Below are 19351 nucleotides of genomic sequence, written 5' to 3'. Positions count from 1 at the left end.
ACAATATTGCTATCATCCCTGAGAACTACCATTTGATATTGTAAATAAAATGTGATTTTAATCATCTCAGTTTTGTCTTTAAAATAGTGTGAATATAGTGAATATATTGGTAGAAAGATGCTGAGTTTTGAACTGCCAGGCAGGAGGCCTAGAGGAAGACCAAAGAGGAGGTTTATGGATGTGGTGACAGAGGACATGAAGGTAATTGGTGTGAGAGAAGAGGATGCAGAAGACGGGGTTGGATGGAGGACACTGATTCGTTGTAGCGACACCTGAAGGGAAAAGCTGAAAGGAGAAGATGATTATCTATTATTTTAGGACGATTCCAGAGGGTATGTTTGATTGTTGCTTGTTTGGAACAATGTGGAACGGAGACACAAGTCTTCCCTCCCACTTCCACGCCGACTCCACCCCACTGTTACAACGACACCCACGGAGCTCCACGGTGACAACCACCCTATTGTTTATATGGACGGTGTTCCCCTGGTGTGATCGAGCTTCGGGACAGAAACCGCGGGACCTTCGGTTTTATCCGGCGGACCGACTGGAGGTGAAGCGGGACGCGGACTCACCACGAGGCGACATGAGGTTCACGCTGGAGTTCTTCCTCCTCCTTACGCACACGGCCGTGACCGTGTTTTACTGTCACGCAGGTAACGACGCCTCTCTCGTCTTATTTTAATTCAATTTAATTAAATAAAACTATTAAGAAATGTAATTAGAGTATATCGTCACAAAACCTAGTCCATTTAAAAAGTCTCACACGCTTAAACTAAGGACTGTGAAATGATTCGTTCTCACTTTTACTTTTCTTGCCAAATCCTTTTTTTATATTTTGGTGTAACGTGAACAGGATGTCTCAGAATCAAACGTCCTAATGGGAAACATTATGTTACACACAGAAAAATCGTTCTGAGAAATGAATTAACAACCGGCGGCACGGTGGCGCAGTGGGTAGCGCAGCCGCCTCACAACACGGCGGATACGGGTTCGAGTTCGCACGCTCTCCTGGTGGGTTTTCTCCGGGTTCTCCGGCTTCCTCCAAAATTGATTGGTTGATTGGTCATTCCAAAATTGCCCGTGGGAATGAGTGTGTGTGTGTTTGTGTTTGTGTGTGTGTGTGTGTGTGTGTGCATGGTTGTCTGTCTGTGTGTGGCTCGGCGGTGCACTGGCGTCGTGCCCGGAGTGTCCCCCGCCCTATGACGCCGAGATAGGCTCCGGCTCCCCGGATATAGCGGTGGTAATCTGAAGATGACTGACTGAAGAAATAAAACCCTGGTCTCCTCATCAAGGTGGATCAGTACACGTACCTCAGAAACTGTGAGATGAGGAATGAACTGTTACTGTCTGCAGTCAGCAGGCGTTTTGTGTTGACCATGGACTGTTTGTTGTATTTTTCTTCACAAACATGTGTCATTTTGGGAAGAAAGACACGCCAAAACCATTTAAAGTTGTCACGGTATCCACAAGATACCACAAGTCTGTTTCACCTGTGTGTGTGTGTGTGTGTGTGTGCGTGTGTGTGTGTGTCTGTGACCTACATGTGTGAACTAAAGAGTAAAAATGTTTCCAATCGGGGATTAATACAGTATCATAGTTATTGTTATTAATTAATTATAATATGTTTGATGAAATAATAATAACTAATAATTCTTATTATAAGTCTAAATAGAAACAGGATCCTTAAATAGAAATGATTTGAAACATAAGCATTATGAAATGGGACCGACCCAAACAAAGTCAACAGATATGTTTCTTTCAGTGTTTAACATTGTTTTGTCTCCATGATGTCATGTTGTGTTTTCCTGGTTATAGAAACACGCCTTCAGCTCAGTTCCACTCACTGACCTGTGTTTAACTAAAACTAGTCTGAGCCCAGAGATGGCGGTGGTTCTGTCCTGTCTGTCCGTCCTAGTCTGTCTCCAGTCAGATGCATTAGTCCTGTTTATGTCCTCCTTTGTGTCTCATATTTCTGCCAGTTTGTCGTGCATTTGTGCCATGCGTTACCTGATCCACGTTCATGACAGGCTTCCTGTTACATCTACAGCTATATTTATTGTTTATTTTAAAACTATTTAAAGAACAGCCTCAGAATTGAGATTCAAATCAATATTTTTGATCACAAAAGTAAGAACTATTTACAGAACAAGTTTTTTATGAACTCAGAATATGAAGTGCATTAATGAATACAACACATGCAATAGGAAACTATGAACTACAAAATATGCATGACCAAGAATGGTCATACTCAACACAACTTTCTATTTTTTTCTTTTTCTTTTTAATTTTTCTTTTATTTTTCTGATCAAACTTTTTTTTAAATTGTTTATTTTTACCACCTAATGTTCTTGCCATTTTTTTTCACGTTAAGTTAAACATCGTTGATTAACACAAGAACTCCCAAAGCAGTCATTTTGACTGCTTTGTAAATTTGCTATGTCATAACTTGGTTTTTAAAAAAAACTTATCTACCAATAGGAGCCTGAGTTTTCCTAAATGTGTGTATATTTTATTCTGACATTGTTTGATCATTAAAATTCCAAAACACAAAAGAGGTCTGAGTAGTGACTGCTCGGATATTATTTGTATGTAATTTGGATTATCAATAAAATATCCAAGAATAAATTGGTGGAACAGGGAAAACACATCAGGACACTAAATTAAAACCAGAATGATTGAGTGTTTTATTTATTTAATTGAACCAATATACAGTAGCTTCTCTGCAATTACACATCCAAATTCTAACTTTGAAATAAAAGCAATTTTAACTCTGTGAAATAAAAACAAACGCATCCTGCTTCAAAATACGTTGGTGTCATCATTAGACCTTAACAATGAAAATTGTTAAGTACAGTGGTACCTCTACTTACGAAATTAATTGGTACTGAAAGAAATTTTTTAAGTAGAAAATTTTGTAAGTACAGATGCGTTTTCCATCCAAATGCCCTAATCCGTTCCAAGCCCCTCAAAATTCAGACATAAATGTTTTATAAAGCATAAAAATGCATCAAAACATGTAAAAAAAATACATGTTACAATTAGATTATACACAATAAATGAGAGTTGTGCATAATGTAATAAAACAAAGAAAGAATAAAAATGATGGTCATTTACCTTTTAACTGCTGTCCTCATTGTTTTTTGCCCTCTTTGGTTCATGCGCTACTTGCCTCACCATGCCAAACAACAGAGTGAATTCCAGTCCTCCTTTTGAACTTCTCCAACCACCCACCTGATGCGTTAAACTCCCGGTGTTCTTTCACCGACTTTCCCTCGCCTGAATCCTCCTTCACAATGTCATTAAAAAGGACAGTTGCCTTTTTGCAAATTATGGCCTCAGTCACTGCGTCACCAGCCACCTCTTTCTCCTTTATCCACACAAGAAACAATCTCTCCATCTCATCGTTCACTGCCAACCTCCTCTTCAAAATCATAGCAAGGTCTTTGGAATGAGTTATAGCTTTTATGGCTTCCTTTTTTTTAATAACGTGGTGATTGTAGATACATTATGGCCATATTCTTTGGCAAGATCAACAAAATGCATCCCTTTTTCATGCTTTTCTATTATCTCTTGCTATGTTTGTACGGACAAAAAACTATTTTCTTCTTCCTTTCTTTTCCTCTTTTCTCCGTCACTTTCTTGGGGTCCATAGCAAATACTCTAAAAGTTAATATATTTAGTTAAAACTATCAGAACATCTCATGGGTGGAGGGCCGAATGACAAAGACGCTGTATAGACACCAATCTAGCTACACATAGAGGTCCCTCTTAGCCAATGGGATGCCAAGAAAATGCTAGGTAATAGCCAATGGCAGAGCAGCTATAAGAATGTTGCTTTCAGGGAACTTTGGGAGCGGCAAGTAGCAACCCATATCCTGAAATTTGTTTTGTAACGAGACAATATTTTCCTGTTGAGGCATTTCATAACTTGAAAATTTCGTATGAAGAGACATTCATAAGTAGAGGTACTACTGTATTATGAAGAATCCAAAATGCTGTTATGGCTGCCAGCCAGCTGGAGACACTGATGTTGCGATGCCAATATGGTTTTCGTATGGCTCCTAATCACTCAGTCAACACAGGTAACCTGCACCTTCCTTGTGCAGCTCCCACTATTTTATGACATTTGACACCATTATCCTTTGCTTTATTTTTCTTAAAAATTCTTCACTTGGCACTGCCTCCTCCTCTCCATCTTCTGCTGCTCCAAAAGGGGCTCTTGCACTATCATTTGTCAGGGTTTTGCTTTCATGTGTCATGAGCAAAGTTCCTTTGTAAGTCGCATCATGAGGTTCCTCTGTGACATCATCTTATTGGTGCACTTCTTGAACAGGATTGAAGCATTTATGGCTGCCAGGTTAAGAATATTACGAAACACCGCCAATTGCCGTCATCATGTAGGAGCTTACACTGAATATTTCCTCCCCATTTGATCAAGCACATCTACTCCAACCTTGGTTCTGTTGTGGTACTGTACGTAACAGTCTCCAGTTTAGCCTCATGGCCACTTGCGATGTTGACAGCTGTGTGGATTTTGATTTGAATGGAGACATTTTTCCTTGGTTAGCATTGATAGGTTGTTAGGGTTGCACTGTCACATTTCAGCACCTCTTTAGTGTGCAGGGCCCTTTGCTCCTCTACAGATGGAGGGAGCTTTCGTCTATTCTTGTTTACTGGACTAACCAGGCTGGTTTTCTGGGCCTTTAGTGCCTTGGAAAGTTCAAGAGAAGTAAAGAAGTTATCAGTGGTGATATTTCCCCCCCTCAACACAAGTTACCTGTGTTGACTGAGTGTTTGTGAGGCATAAGCAACAACTTGGCGTTGTAACAGCAGTGTCTCCAGCTGGCTGGCAGCCATCACAGCATTATTGAATGTTCATAATAGTTAATAATTTTTATTGTTTATCTATTTTGAAGCAGGACACAACTGTTTTAATTTCACAGTTTTCGTTTGGATGTGTAATTGCAGAGAAGTTATGTTGTGTCAATTAAATAAGCAAAACATACAATCATTATAGTTTTAATTTAGTGTCCTGATTTGTTTTTATCTATTCCACCAATTTATTCGTTAGATATTTTCAATGATAATCCAAATTATATACAAATATTGTTCGAGCAGTCAAATTCGCTGTCTATGGGAGTTTTAGCAGCTGCAGAATTCTGGGAGGCTGAGTGTTAAGGTGTGTGTGTGTGTGTGTGTGTGCGCGTGTGTTTGTGTGTCTGTGCATGGTGTGTGTGACTGTGTGAGGGAGAGAGAAGTAGAGAGAGCACGTGTGTGTATGTGTGTGTGTGTCTGTGCATGCGCTATGTAACAGTTAAAATATCTATACAGTATAGAAATCATTCATTTGAACTGAAGTGAGAAAGTATTAAACTAAGAGCAAGCAGCTAAAAAAAAAACCCCACTGGAGTGGGGGTAGTGACCGATGCGACACAAGCAGTTTTCAGCTCTGTCTGGTCAAATGCAACAAAACAAAACTAGAAACAAGTTCACCAAGCCACAGACAGAGAGATCGGTCAGTCAGTCTCTGTAGGGAGGGGCGAGCGCTGTGTGTGACTGGCCAATCACTGAGGGTGATGACAGTCAGTTCAGAGGATTTTACGAGCACGAGTTTTGACGAGTTTTAGTCTTATCGTGCTTGTACTCGTCAAAAATGCATTATCCGTACCGGATACTTATTGAGCTGAGTACTCGTTTCAGATCCGAATGTCCACAATCATCTGTCCCACCTCGGATCTCGGAAGTCTCACCCTAGAACTGTCTCTGTTGTTAAATGTCCAAAAAATATCAATCTGTTCCTCTGACATAAATTATTCCTATTTGCTGTGTTAATAACAAATTTCTATTTCTGTAGAGTATCTCGGGAAGGTTTTTTTAAACTACATCCTTAAATTCAGAGGGGAAAGTATTGTACTTTTAATTTTTATCCAACAACTGGGTAGAATTTTTACAAACAAGATATAACATCAATCTATAAAATATAGGTTAAAATTTCAATATTGGAAGCAGTACCTTCTTATAACATAAATGTCACGACTGGAGGGGTTTGGACCAAAATGCAGGACACCAAAAGCGAATCTTTACTCCATGGTTTAATAAGAAACCCAAAAATTCCCCAGACAAACAAGAATCACAAAATCAGGAAAACTTACAGGAACCAAACTAGAGAAACAAACCGGAGCCTAGCTCTACTCCCTCCTGGCTTAAAAAGCCTCATGATGATTTCACCAAACTGAGTCCAGGTGTGACGACCAGTAATGGGTGTGGTGATGATCAACAGTTTTGGAAAGAATCAGTAGGTGTGGAGTCGAGGCTCCACCCACGAGTTTGGCCTCTCCCTGCCACATACCAGTGCAGCCACGCTGAACCGTGACAACAATATTTCACATAATAACATAATAATTTTAACCCCGTCAGGGTTAAAATTAAATGCTGGACTCCAGTCATGTAAACGTTAACAGCAGCTTCATTTCAGGGGGATTTCATGACTTGCTTGCATAGAACAGTGACATCAAATCTTAACGCAGGAGACTAAAAGCTCTTTGTCTTTTTCTACAGATCAGTTCCCTCCACCTATAAATTTCTGGAATGAGTGGCTTGACCCATTTACAGTGATGCTGTCCTGGACGAAGCCCAGCAGTTTGCCAGACGACCATGAGATCTTCTTCTTTTTGAAAGGGGACCCAGAGGATGTAAGGACCGTTGTGGAATAGAGTGTCTGGGATAGATGTTTGTGTCAGTGAGGTCAGGAGACTATCTTTAATTTGTTTGCTTCTGAAGTGGGGGGCAACTATAATCTTTGTCTTTGATGTATGAAAGATGAAGCATTTCCTTGCCACTCCCTCTGAAAGCCACCACCATCTCTCTGATCAATCCCAGCAAACTACGCTGTGTCGCCAAGTCAACTCTTTCTCATCACCCTCACTGATACATCCAACCAACGCTGTGGAGATGACAGGCATCTGTGTGGTAGTTGCAGTCTGTGATGTAAAGAGTAAACAGAAAACGGAGAGAGAACTGTCCCTGTGGAGTGAATGAGCTAAAAAAATCAGTTAACCGGCACTCACAGATAAATACTTAAATAATTTATTATGGGAAAATCACGGACACATTTCAGCAAACAGCCTTCATCAGCGTGAACAAGAACAATAGAACTGACATCCATCATAAACAGGTGAGGTCAGAATCAAGTACCAATCAGCACAGAGAACACATGATCAACTACCAGAATTCATCTGTGGAAAAACCACCCTGACACAGCCTCTTCTTGCCAGTATGGGGATGTAGGAACACGTCTCCTCTAATCATGGCATTACACTGAGCACAGTTCAAACAGGGAAAATTGCCGCCACGTAAATGAGATAGAAAATGTTGAGGTGGTGTATAGCAATCAGTTCTGAGCAGGATATCTCTTAGGTTTCTGGCCCCCTTATTGACAAAAATAGGCAAATCTTTAAAGGCATGACCCACTAGAGGGTCACTAGCTAAAATATGCCAATGTTTGGTTATACAGATTTGCTAGTCAGTAGGATGTCAGTAGGCCTTAGAATTGGAACAGTGCCAGACAGCTTTAGTTTGATCAGCTGTTCCCGGGTGTAAACCATTCGGCCATGGAGTTGTTGTGCTCCACTAACTGAGAGCAAGCGTGAAAGAACTTCTAGCATTAAAAAAAACTTGGACACCTGCATGGTAAATGTAATTAAAAACTTAGTGAGAAAGAAGTAGTGATAAATTAATAAAGTTTTTAAAAAAAAGTAAAAACAAGCAGAGCAACTGTAACAGGCTGCAGTCGCGTTGACGTTTGTTCACATGACTGGCACCCACCGTGTTTTTCATGGAAATTCTTTTGTGCTTAAGACAAGTATTACCAGTTAGGTGAAGATTATTCTGCTGCTTCAACCACAGTGAAATGTGGAAAACAACATTTTAACTGATGCATCATCATTGCTGAAAAACTGTGTCTGTGTGTGTGTGTGGGGGGGGGTAGGCAGGCCTAAGTGTCCAAAATTGTGCACATGTAAAAAAAAAAACATTAATCCCATTATGTGGACAAGTATTGCTATAAAAATCAATATTTATTTATTTTTTACATTATTTTGATTTAATTCTACAATAATATCAAGATATTTAAACACTGAAGTCCTGTGAATCCACAAGATAAATAATAAAAAAAAGAATGAAGTGTAATTTTTACACTTGTGTGTCATTGTCATCATTAAAATTGATTGCTGTTTTTTATTACAGAAATCGACATGCGTAAAAGGATCTTTGAGGAATTATAGAGTTTCAGAGAATTTTCTCACCGAAGAAAATATTTCTAAAGATTGGACGTACAACATCTGGACTGTCAAAGACTGTGAACATTTACACAGCAGCAAACCTGCAAATACAATCATTTCTACCTGGAAGCCCAGAGGTGAGAAGCAGACTGTTGAGAGGATGTTTTAGATGCTGCTGGTTGACCAAATGTCTGTGTGTGACTCCTTTGTCTTTGTTCCTTCCAGCCCAACTGGTGAAGGACTTCAAATGTGTCGTCTATTCAGAGGTAATGAAGTGTTCCTGGATCCCAGTGAATCGTTCTCTCAGCCTGACGCTGTTCTACAGGTTAGAATGCAGTATGTCTCGAGATGCGGTGCTTAACATAGAATAGAGTAGAAATAGAATAGAATAGAATACCTTGAATGTCTTTATACACAAATGTACAACAAAATTCTTCTACAACTCTCTGTGCAAAAGGTTCAAGTATAAATTAACTATAAATATAAAACAAGAAAACACAGGTACAAAAACAAGCAATTAAGAGAATATTTTTACAATGAGCCCTCAAGATTGTACAACGTACGATGTGGTAGAAGGCTCAGTAGCAGCAACTGCAACAAGGGCATGGCACTGGGTTTCTAACTGGGATGGACTTCCGACATACAAACCCTTACTTTCGGAGTGCTGTGCTCAGTACTCTGATCACACACGAGTAAAGTGTGTTGGTCAGTCTGGACGTCCGTGCCTTGATGAACCTGTACCTCTTCCCAGAGGGCAGTGAGAACAGGCTATGGGCAGGGTGTGAACTGTCACTGGTGATGCTTGTGGCCCCACACAGACATCTGGTGTTGTAGATGTCCGACAGAGAGGATAAGTATACCTACAACCTTCTGTGCTGACTTCCGGACCCTTTCCAGAGTCTTCTTGCCTGAGAGCAGCAGTTAATCCACACCAGCATATTGTTGGTGAGGTTGCTCTCCACAGAACACTTGTAGAAGGACAGCAGCAGGTCCTGGGACACTTTTACTCTTCTCAGGGACCTTAGACAGTACAGGCGCTGTTGCGCCTTTTGCACAAGGGCACCAGTATTAGTACCCCATGTAAGTTCCTCTGAGATTTGCATTCCCAGGAACTTTCAGTCACTGACCCGTTCCACCAGGTCCTTCTGGATTAGAAGATTCCCTCTTTCTCCTAAAGTCCAGCACCATCTCCTTGGCTTCAAAGGAGTTCAGTGCCAGGTTATTGAGGGAGCACCAGGTATTGAAGTTCAGGACCTCCTACCTGTACGCTTCCTCATCATTATTTGTAATCAGCCCCACCACAGTATTGTCATCAGAAAATTTCATGAGGAAGTTGCTGCTGCTAGACGGGATGCAGTCATGGGTGTACAGGGTGTACAGTATCAGACTGAGGACACAGCCCTCGGGGGCCCCAGTGCTCACAGCCAGGGTGGAGGGATCCTTTGTGTTTTCTTCCTCGTCTCCTCCACAAGGATTAAATTATAAGGAGCAAAAGTTTGCATTAAACTAATCAGAATTAAAAACATTCATGTGAATCACAAGTGGCTCTTAACAGTAGATATTGCTACTATACATATGTACTTTATTATGATTATATGTTTTTATTCTTATTTACTAAACAGTAACATGATATTATGTGCCTTGGTTTCCTAGTGATTTTAAGAGTTCAACACTTGTGGCAGACAGACATAAAGTCGAGTGAAATTACATAAATTTGATTATTATTTTTACATGACTTTTAATGCGCATTATATGATGTATAATTGAGATGACTTAACTGGAAACAAACTTTACCTGTGTTTTATTTATTATGTGTTGTTTTTATATCCTGTTATTGTTTCTGATTGGCCTTAGGAAAGAGTACTTTAGTATTTAGAGTAGTAATGGAATTTAAATAACCTCAAATGGTGATTATAGATTGAAATTTAATAATGACTTACACACAAATCAGCTTACGAACAACCTCTCACAAACAGTTGTGTTCATATGTTTAGGACTACCTGTATTTATATATGTACCATAGGCCTATGGATATTGAGTACCCTATGTACTGTGTGTGTGCTTTGAATTCAATTTCTTTTCATTAAAATGTCATTACAGATTTTGTGGAAGTTTGGAGGAAAGCATAAAGAGTTTAAAAACATGCGATGAGCCTTATATCGTTGGGGAGAGGAGTTGTTGTGACCTGCACCTCAATTATTCTGTGGAGGACGTCTGTGTCCTCGTGGAGACTGAAGCTGCAATGAGCACGTTTATAGCTCGACTCAGTCGGTGCAGCCTCTGATGGTTAAAACATTTCATGAGATACTTGGCGTCGTATAAGAATTTATATAAATTTATGTTCTCTACACGTCTCTAGGTGTTCCTCCTCCAAAGCTGACCATCAGAGAAGTGGGCGATTATCTCACAGTGAGCGCCACGCCTCCTGAAGTGGGAGAAAAAGCCTGCTGGACATATGAAGTCTGCCATAAACCTTGCAGCAAAACCAAAGTAAACTGCTTAAGTGTTTATCTTTATTAAGTGTGATGATGATGATGATGATGATGATGATGTGACGATAGGCTAGCTGCTACGTTGATGATTTGTGTTCTTAGATCTACCATTTGAGTCATTTGTAATAATGTTGAGAAAATAATCTTTTTGGTCTGCTGCTATTTTTTAGGTATGTCAGAACACAAGCATTGGCGAGCCTACCATAAAGGTGCCCTACGATAAGAACTGTCTTTATGAGTTCCAGTCTAAAGCCAGGATGAGTAAATACTGCTCACGTTTGAACAGCAACTTCAGTGAAACTGTGACTCATGGTAATCCAACCAGTTGTGTTTCTGTTGTTTGTCACTCAATCATGTGATCTGAAAGGTGACTCAAGTCATATGATATTATAAAAAATAGAGAACGAGGACCCAAATACAGATACTAACCAGAGAGAGGAAAATAAAAGATGATTTTTTTTGTTTTATTCCTTATAAAAGATCCAAATAACACACAATCTGTGTCATTAATGAGATAACTTCACCGTAGCCCGTCTAATGTCCAAAATACAAGAAAATCAAAAATGTCCAAACAAACTATCTCTGTAGTCTTTAACAGGTTTTATAAATACAGTAACCATCATTCAACCATTGGACCATGCCAACACAAAGGGTTCAAATGTAATCCTTAATTTACCATAAATTCCAGACTATAAGCTGCTACTTTTTGTCATGCTTTGAATCCTGCGGTTTTGTTTTACTACTGTGTTACAGGTACTATTCAGAAAAAAAACGGTAATTAAAAATGTTAAAAATATCTCTGTGTAAATATCTCGTGTTACAACATCTCGAGAACTGCAGGTTTTAGACATTGAGGCCTGTACATTGGCCATTCTACTGAATTTGTGCAAAGTTCAGAGTTGGAGACACGTTTTTAAAAGTTGTTTTTTTCCAAAAACCTTGTCCTTACATAAATTGTGCCATGTTTCTACGGTACAAATCCAGAAAAGGCGCAGTCAAATTTCATATATTAATGCCTTTCCTGTTCTTGAAATATGTTCCCACACCTGAAATGTGTCAGTACCCTAACACAGCAACACATTGCAACCAAAACTTATATATATATATAACACTGATTTTTCAGACTTTGAAACACATTTACTTAAAAATGATGTGAGATAATGACTCACAATCCAGCCATAAGGGACAGGGATGCTGTGTAACTTCCTGGCCAAAAATTCAGATGTGTGGCTAAAACCAGGATCCACATGGTAAAACAACTTGTGTTACAGTTGTGACATAAAAGCGTGGGACAGCATTTTTTAAGCATGTTTTGTAATTTCAAAAACAACTGCAAAGGGAATCTAAAAATTTTACATTCTGTTTAAAATACACCAAATATATATTTTAAAATATACCATTGGAAAAAATGAGAAAAAAAAAATCTTTCAAGTATTATTTTCAGGGATTGAAATTTAGGAGTTGGAGATTGGGACAACCACTTTGCAATAGAAAGTACCTAGGAAGGTTGCATAAATGCGCACTTCCAAATGCCATCAGCCAATAGAATGTGCGTACGGTATCACGTGCCTACCAAAAGTCCGGAATGAAGTGAAGCTGTGAGCGTTGATGTGCGAGGGCGCACTATATCTCTAGTTTAATTACTATCTAGTTACAGTGTTGTGTTTAACCAGATCACAACATAATCTTTGTAAATATTGAAAGTCTGAATTCTTAAATTGTTTTGTTAAGTGGGTTTTTTTGTCCTGGGACAGCAATTTGCAGATTCGGTAGACTGACCCATATACGTACAAAGTTTTTTTCTTTCAGAATTTAGTTGGTCCAAATTGTATTTTTCCATTAGTGTCAACTTTGACTATAATATTAGTTATGTTTGCTGAAATCCCTGTTTCCAATTTTATGAACTTGTGTCAGGCTCATAATTTCATTTCTAAGTTCTTCGTTTGGACAAACGTGTGCAGTTACTATTTCTAAAACAAATTTTTCACCTCATGACAACAACACCCTGAAGAACACGTGTCTCTTGTTCGTCACAGGTGTTAATAAACCACCTGACCTGACCCTGACTGCAGTTTCCATTGCCGTCCCTTTAATTCTGTCCATCTGTGTCATTCTGTGCTGCTGCTCCTACAGGAGGTACGTTATGGAAAGAGAACTAACCAGCCTATACCCACCTACCATAACTGTGTATAGTGGGGATGTCATACACACTTATTACACACTTATAAACTGCTGTCAGTTTATAGTCTACATAGGAATTCATACTTATATCAAACAACACTGAATCTTCCATTAAAGGAAGTTGATGAGGCTCATCTCCACCGGACCTTCTGGGAGCAATGCCAGTGGAGTGTGTTCAATGCTTTGCCAGAACACATAGTGAGTGTTGTGGGTGTGGGTGTGTCAGGATTTCCATTCCTCACCCTCAGGTACATCTGCAGGTTCTCTAGTAGAGCTACAGGAAATAGTAAAACATCATAGGCTGGAGAAACCTTTTCCAGAAAAATAATTCTGAATGGGGGGGCTCATATCTTCATATCTGGTGTCTATCAGGGGTCATCCTATCACAAGTGGTCAGTTAGAAGTCCAGCAGGTCAAACCTGACATTAAAATGATCTTACTTCCCTGTTTAAATTACTAATGGACCTGGGGTTAGTTAAGTGTATTTTTCTCGGAGGACGTTTTTGTGATGCTGAAGTGATCTTTTGTTAACGTTTAAAGTGTGGTGTTTGTAGGTTTGTGTGTGTGGAGTCATGTTTCATATGCCAGAATATTGTCTGCACATGCGCTTTAAGCCTACTTTGTGCAGCAATGGCAACAAAAATATTTTGCTCACATAAATATCTTTCCTACGTCTGGAGTATAGAGCAGGAAGCTGAAGCTCAACAAGCACACAGCATAATAAAATGCTACCATCAAACAGCTGCTAGACGTCGGTACACTGAGCAACATTTAAAGATGACAGACAACATTAAAGAGTTTTAGAGTAGCTGTGGATGTCATCACTTAGGAAGGATCTATTATCACTTCTATGTAAATTCTTAGAGTACAAGTTACTTCAAGCCCTGATGAGATCAGACATAAAATATAATTTTAAATGTAATGATGGAAATATTGATGTGCTGGTTGTTGCTGCCTGTCATGTTTGTTGTGGTTCTTGTGTTTGCAGGAGAGGCGTTATTTTCCCCGTCATTCCAGATCCTTCAGCAATATTCGAGGAAATGATGAATGGAAGCAAAGAACTGAAGGTATATTTTAGGAAACATTCCACATTTAGGGGTGTGCTGTACTCAATTCTTCCTTCCATGTCTGTAAACATTTGTTATCCTGCTCTCATTTCCAGGTTACTGGGAGTCTATACACACCCGTGCCAGAGCGCATTGAAGCCTGCAAAATCAGCCTAGAATCTGAAAACTCCTGACATGAAGAACGCCTGCTGTTTAAGAACAAGCCTGCAGTTTGGCAGCCGTTAGTGAGCTGTGGTGAAGATTCTTTGCACTGCCTTAAATACAATCAGTAGTCTCATGTGAACATTGGGATAAATCATTTGGCGACGTGATCGACGCGATTCGCCATCATGGCAATGCAGCTCAGCAGCTATAAATACATACATGCTTGGAAATTACGAACATCCTGTGATGACTGAGAGCGAACCTACGACCACCCAGGATGCAAAGCGCTGTAGCCGCACTCTTATCCGGAACACTGAGTCATCCTCAAATGAGGAAAAATGGCTGTTTGTCAAGTTTGTATGGACAACAGTCGATACAAGGAGCTGATGCAGTGGCTGCATGGCTCATCCAAAGAAAAAGAGACTTCTTAAATGAAATGTGTTGAAACTGTGGTGAAACTGTGGCTGTGGTGAAACTATAAATATTTGATCTAGAGACAGATTTTTTCTGCTAACATGTGAGCACAGCATGAAATGAGTGAGAACATCCCAAAGAAAGGACGGTATGCATTGTAAAACTAAAGCAAACAGACGTGCTGCTGAGTGTTTCTGCCTCATCAGGCTGGCTTTAAAGAGTCTTGGAACTTTGCAAAATGTTACAGAGACACTTAGAATCTCTGACGTCTTACAAGTACATCGCCCTATATGTACATTAAATTGGATCATGCTGCCAGGACATTGTTTTGAAATAACCAATGGTGTTAAAGTGTTTAGGTTGATCTGGAATTTGTTTAAAGAGAAGAAACGTACTTAATGTATCCCCTTAGGGAAATTATTTTTCCACTGCAGCCTATTTTCACACAAGCACTCATACACACACATATATAAATAGGTACAGGCCCTTGAACATGCACTCACACAGAGGGGGCCTGTAAGCACACAGATAAATAATGAGGTATAGCAGCAGGCAGCTGTTTTGTGTTGCGCCCTTTGAACAACTTGCAAGTCAGATGAGCAAAAATGAAGGTCAGACATAAGAAAAGAGGTTCTAGCAGATTATTTTTATTCTTTTTTGATATATATGTAAGAACACAAAACCTCCCAGGCGATTCTTTATATCTCTTCATGTCATGTCTGAAATCCATCCATCCATCCATCCATCTTACTCCGCTTATCCGGGGTCGGGTCGCGGGGGCAGCAGCTTAAGCAGGGAAGTCCAGACTTCCCTCTCCCTAGCCACTTCGTCCAGCTCCTCCAGGAGAATCCCAAGGCGTTCCCAGGCCAGCCGGGAAACATAATCTCTCCAGCGTGTCCTGGGTCGTCCCCGGGGCCTCCTCCCGGTAGGACGTGCCCGGAACACCTCACCAGGGAGGCGTACAGGAGGCATCCTAACCAGATGCCCGAGCCACCTCATCTGGCTCCTCTTGATGTGGAGGAGCAGCGGCTCTACTCTGAGTCCCTCCCGGATGACCGAACTTCTCACCCTATCTCTAAGGGAGAGCCCGGACACCCTGCAGAGGAAACTCATTTCGGCCGCTTGTATCCGGGATCTCGTTCTTTCGGTCACGACCCACAGCTCGTGACCATAGGTGAGGGCAGGAACTTAGATCGACCAGTAAATCGAGAGCTTTGCCTTTCGGCTCAGCTCCTTCTTCACCACAACGGACCAATACAGAGTCCGCGTCATTGCAGACGCTGCACCGATCCGCCTGTCGATCTCCCATTCCATCGTACCCTCACTCGTGAATGAGACCCCGAGATACTTGAACTCTTCCACTTGGGGCAGGATGTCATCCCCAACCCGGAGAGGGCACTCCACCCTTTTCCGACTGAGGACCATGGTCTCAGATTTGGAGGTGCTGATTCTCATCCCAACCGCTTCACACTCGGCTGCGAACCGCTCCAGTGAGAGTTGGAGATCATGGCTTGATGAAGCCAACAGTAGATAGATAGATAGATACTTTATTAATCCCGGAGGAAATTGCCACGTCATCTGCAAAAAGCAGAGACGCAATACTTAGGCCACGAAACCGGACACCCTCAACGCCTTGGCTGCGCCTAGAAATTTTGTCCATAAAAGTTATGAACAGAATCGGTGACAAAGGGCAGCCTTGGCGGAGTCCAACCCTCACTGGAAATGAATCCGACTTACTGCCGGCAATGCGGACCAAACTCTGACATCGGTCGTACAGGGACCGAACAGCCCTGATCAAGGGGTTCGGTACCCCATACTCCCGAAGCACCCCCCACAGAACCCCCCGAGGAACACGGTCGAACACCTTCTCCAAGTCCACAAAACACATGTAGACTGGTTGGGCGAACTCCCATGCCCCCTCAAAGACCCTGTGGAGGGTGTAGAGCTGGTCTACTGTTCCACGGCCAGGACGAAAACCACAATGCTCCTCCTGAATCCGGGATTTGACTTCTCGACAGACCCTCCTCTCCAGAACCCCTGATTAGACCTTGCCAGGGAGGCTGAGGAGTGTGATCCCCCTGTAGTTGGAACATACCCTCCGGTCCCCCTTCTTAAAAAGGGGGACCAACACCCGAGTCTGCCAATCCAGAGGCACTGTCCCCGACATCCACGCGATGTTGCAGAGGTGTGTCAACCAGGACAGCCCCACAATATCCAGAGCCTTTAGGAACTCCGGACGGATCTCATCCACCCCCGGGCCCTGCCACCGAGGAGCTTTTTTACCACCTCGGTGACCTTAACCCCCAGATATAGGAGAGCCCGTCTCAGAGAACCCAGACTCTGCTTCCTCATGGGAAGGCGTGTCACTGGAATTGAGGAGGTCTTCGAAATATTCTCCCCACCGAGTCACAACGTCCCAAGTTGAGGTCAGCAGCGCCCCATCCCCACTATACACAGTGTTGATGCTGCACTGCTTCCCCCTCCTGAGGCGTCTGATGGTGGACCAAAATCTCCTCAAAGCCATCTGGAAGTCGTCCTCCAAGGTCTCACCAAACTCCTCCCACGCCTGAGTTTTTGCCTCAGCAACCACCAAAGCTGCATTCCGCTTGGCCAGCCGGTATCCATCAGCTGCCTCAGGAGTCCCACAGGCCAAAAAGGCCTGATAGGACTCCTTCTTCAGCTTGACAGCATCCCTTACCGCTGATGTCCACCAGCGGGTTCTGGGGTTGCCGCCACGACAGGCACCGACCACCTTACGGCCACAGCTGTGGTCGGTCGCTTCGTCAATGGAGGCGCGGAACATGGTCCACTCAGACTCAATGTCCCCCGCCTCCCCCAGAACGTGGGTGAAGTTCTGCTGGAGGTGGGAGTTGAAACTCCTTCTGACAGGGTATTCCGCCAGGCATTCCCAGCAGACCCTCACAATACGTTTGGGTCTGCCTGGTCGGACCGGCATCTTCCCCCACCATCGGAGCCAACACACCACCAGGTGGTGATCAGTTGACAGCTCCGCCCCTCTCTTCACCCGAGTGTCCAAGACATGCGGCCGCAAGTCCGATGACACGACCACAAAGTCGATCATCGAACTGTGGCCTAGGGTGTGACGAACACAGAAGTCCAATAACTGAACACCACTCAGGTTCTGATCGGGGGGCCGTCCCTCCCAATCACGCCCTTCCAGGTCTCACTGTCATTGCCCACGTGAGCGTTGAAGTCCCCCAGCAGAACAATGGAGTCCCCAGTGGGAGCGCTCTCCAGCACCCCCTCCAAGGACTCCAAAAAGGGTGGGTACTCTGAACTGCTGTTTGGTGCATAAGCACAAACAACAGCTAGGACCCATCCCCCCACCCGAAGGCGGAGGGAGGCTACCCTCTCGTCCACCGGGGTGAACCCCAACATACAGGCACCAAGCCGGGGGGCTATGACTATACCCACACCTGCTCGGCATCTCTCACCATGGGCAACTCCAGAGTGGAAGAGAGTCCAACCCCTCTCAAGAGGACTGGTACCAGAGCCCAAGCTGTGTGTGGAGGTGAGCCTGACTATATCTAGTCGGAACTTCTCAACCTCACACACCAACTCGGGCTCCTTCCCTGCCATAGACGTGACATTCCACGTCCCAAGAGCCAGCTTCTGTAGCCGGGGTTCGGATCCCCAAGGTCCCCGCCTTCGGCCACCACCCGGCTCACAGTGCACCTGACCCCTATGGCCCCTCCCACAGGTGGTGAGCCCGTGGGAAGGGGGACCCAAGTTGTCCTTTCGTGCTGGGCCCAACCGGGCCCCATGTAGGCCCGGCCACCAGGCGTTCGCCTTCAAGCCCCACCTCCAGACCTGGCTCCAGAGGGGGGCCCCGGTGACCCACGTCCGGGCAAGGGAAAACGTGTTCCATTGTTTGTACTCATCATTAGGGGTTTCTGAGCCGTCCTTTGTCTGGTCCCTCACCTAGGACCTGTTTGTCATGGGTGACCCTGCCAGGGGCACAAAGCCCAGACAACTTAGCTCCTAGGATCATTGGGACACACAAACCCCTCCACCACGATACAGTGACGACTCAAGGAGGGGTGTCTGAAATCCATTCTGTGGTAAAACACAGAAAACATGACGTCATTGATGATGGTAGTTAGAGATTACTGTACTGAGCTGTCTGATTTTTAGATTATTGTCATCATGATCTCATTTTGGGCAGCACGATGGCGCAGTGGGCAGCAAGGCGGTTCCGGGTTTCGAGTCCCGCTCTGTGCAGAGTTTGCATGTTCTCCCCTTGTCTGTATGGGCTCTCTCCGGTTCTCCCGCTTCCTTCCACCTTCAAAAACATGCGCTTTAGGTTAATTGGCTGGTTTTAGACTGACAGTAGATGTGTGCGTGTATGTCTATGTCTCTATGTGGCTCCACGGTGCACTGGCGTCGCGCCAGGAGTGTCCCTCGCCTCACGCCCTATGCCGCCGAGATAGGCTCCGGCTCCCCGTGACCCGCTGCAGCAGATACAGCGGTGGTAATCTGAAAATGACTGACTGACTGATCTCATTTGTGTTGAGAACGTTATAATGCTGACCTGGATTTACCAGAATAAAGGTTGTAGAAATGATGACAGCAATGACCATTTTGGGTCATCGTGAAAATTGAATATGAAGAACATCTGTGTTAAGTGTAAAATAACAGATTAAAGTTCATCTTAATGTTAAGGACAAAAAAAATCTGAATCTAGTCTGTTCTACTTCATGTGTGGAGAAGAATACATCCAAGTCTCCAGGGTGCGATATATCTAAATGATGAA

The 19351-nt window shown here is 42.9% G+C and overlaps 1 protein-coding gene across 1 annotated transcript; it reads left to right on the top strand.

Annotated features, from left to right (window-relative positions):
• Positions 1-347: 347 nt before the first annotated feature.
• On the top strand, positions 348-14898 carry LOC137590688 (interleukin-13 receptor subunit alpha-1-like). Its single transcript, XM_068308405.1, has 10 exons — positions 348-653; positions 6559-6692; positions 8245-8416; positions 8505-8604; positions 10380-10546; positions 10639-10769; positions 10942-11083; positions 12808-12907; positions 13941-14019; positions 14115-14898. Exons 1-10 carry the CDS (start codon positions 362-364, stop codon positions 14190-14192), a joined length of 1395 nt encoding a protein of 464 aa, XP_068164506.1. The 5' UTR covers positions 348-361; the 3' UTR covers positions 14193-14898.
• Positions 14899-19351: the final 4453 nt, after the last annotated feature.

This window comes from Antennarius striatus, chromosome 23, assembly GCF_040054535.1.
Source record: "Antennarius striatus isolate MH-2024 chromosome 23, ASM4005453v1, whole genome shotgun sequence".
NCBI classification, from domain to species: domain Eukaryota; kingdom Metazoa; phylum Chordata; class Actinopteri; order Lophiiformes; family Antennariidae; genus Antennarius; species Antennarius striatus.
This window is presented reverse-complemented; position numbering and strand designations above follow the sequence as displayed.

Excerpts from the sequence above, each read along its gene's own strand:
- LOC137590688 (XM_068308405.1), top strand. The coding sequence starts at position 362 with ATGTGGAACGGAGACACAAGTCTTCCCTCCCACTTCCACGCCGACTCC. Across the intron at positions 8,605-10,379 it reads AGCCTGACGCTGTTCTACAG|ATTTTGTGGAAGTTTGGAGG; the intron begins GTTAGAATGCAG and ends ATGTCATTACAG. Across the intron at positions 14,020-14,114 it reads ATGGAAGCAAAGAACTGAAG|GTTACTGGGAGTCTATACAC; the intron begins GTATATTTTAGG and ends TCTCATTTCCAG.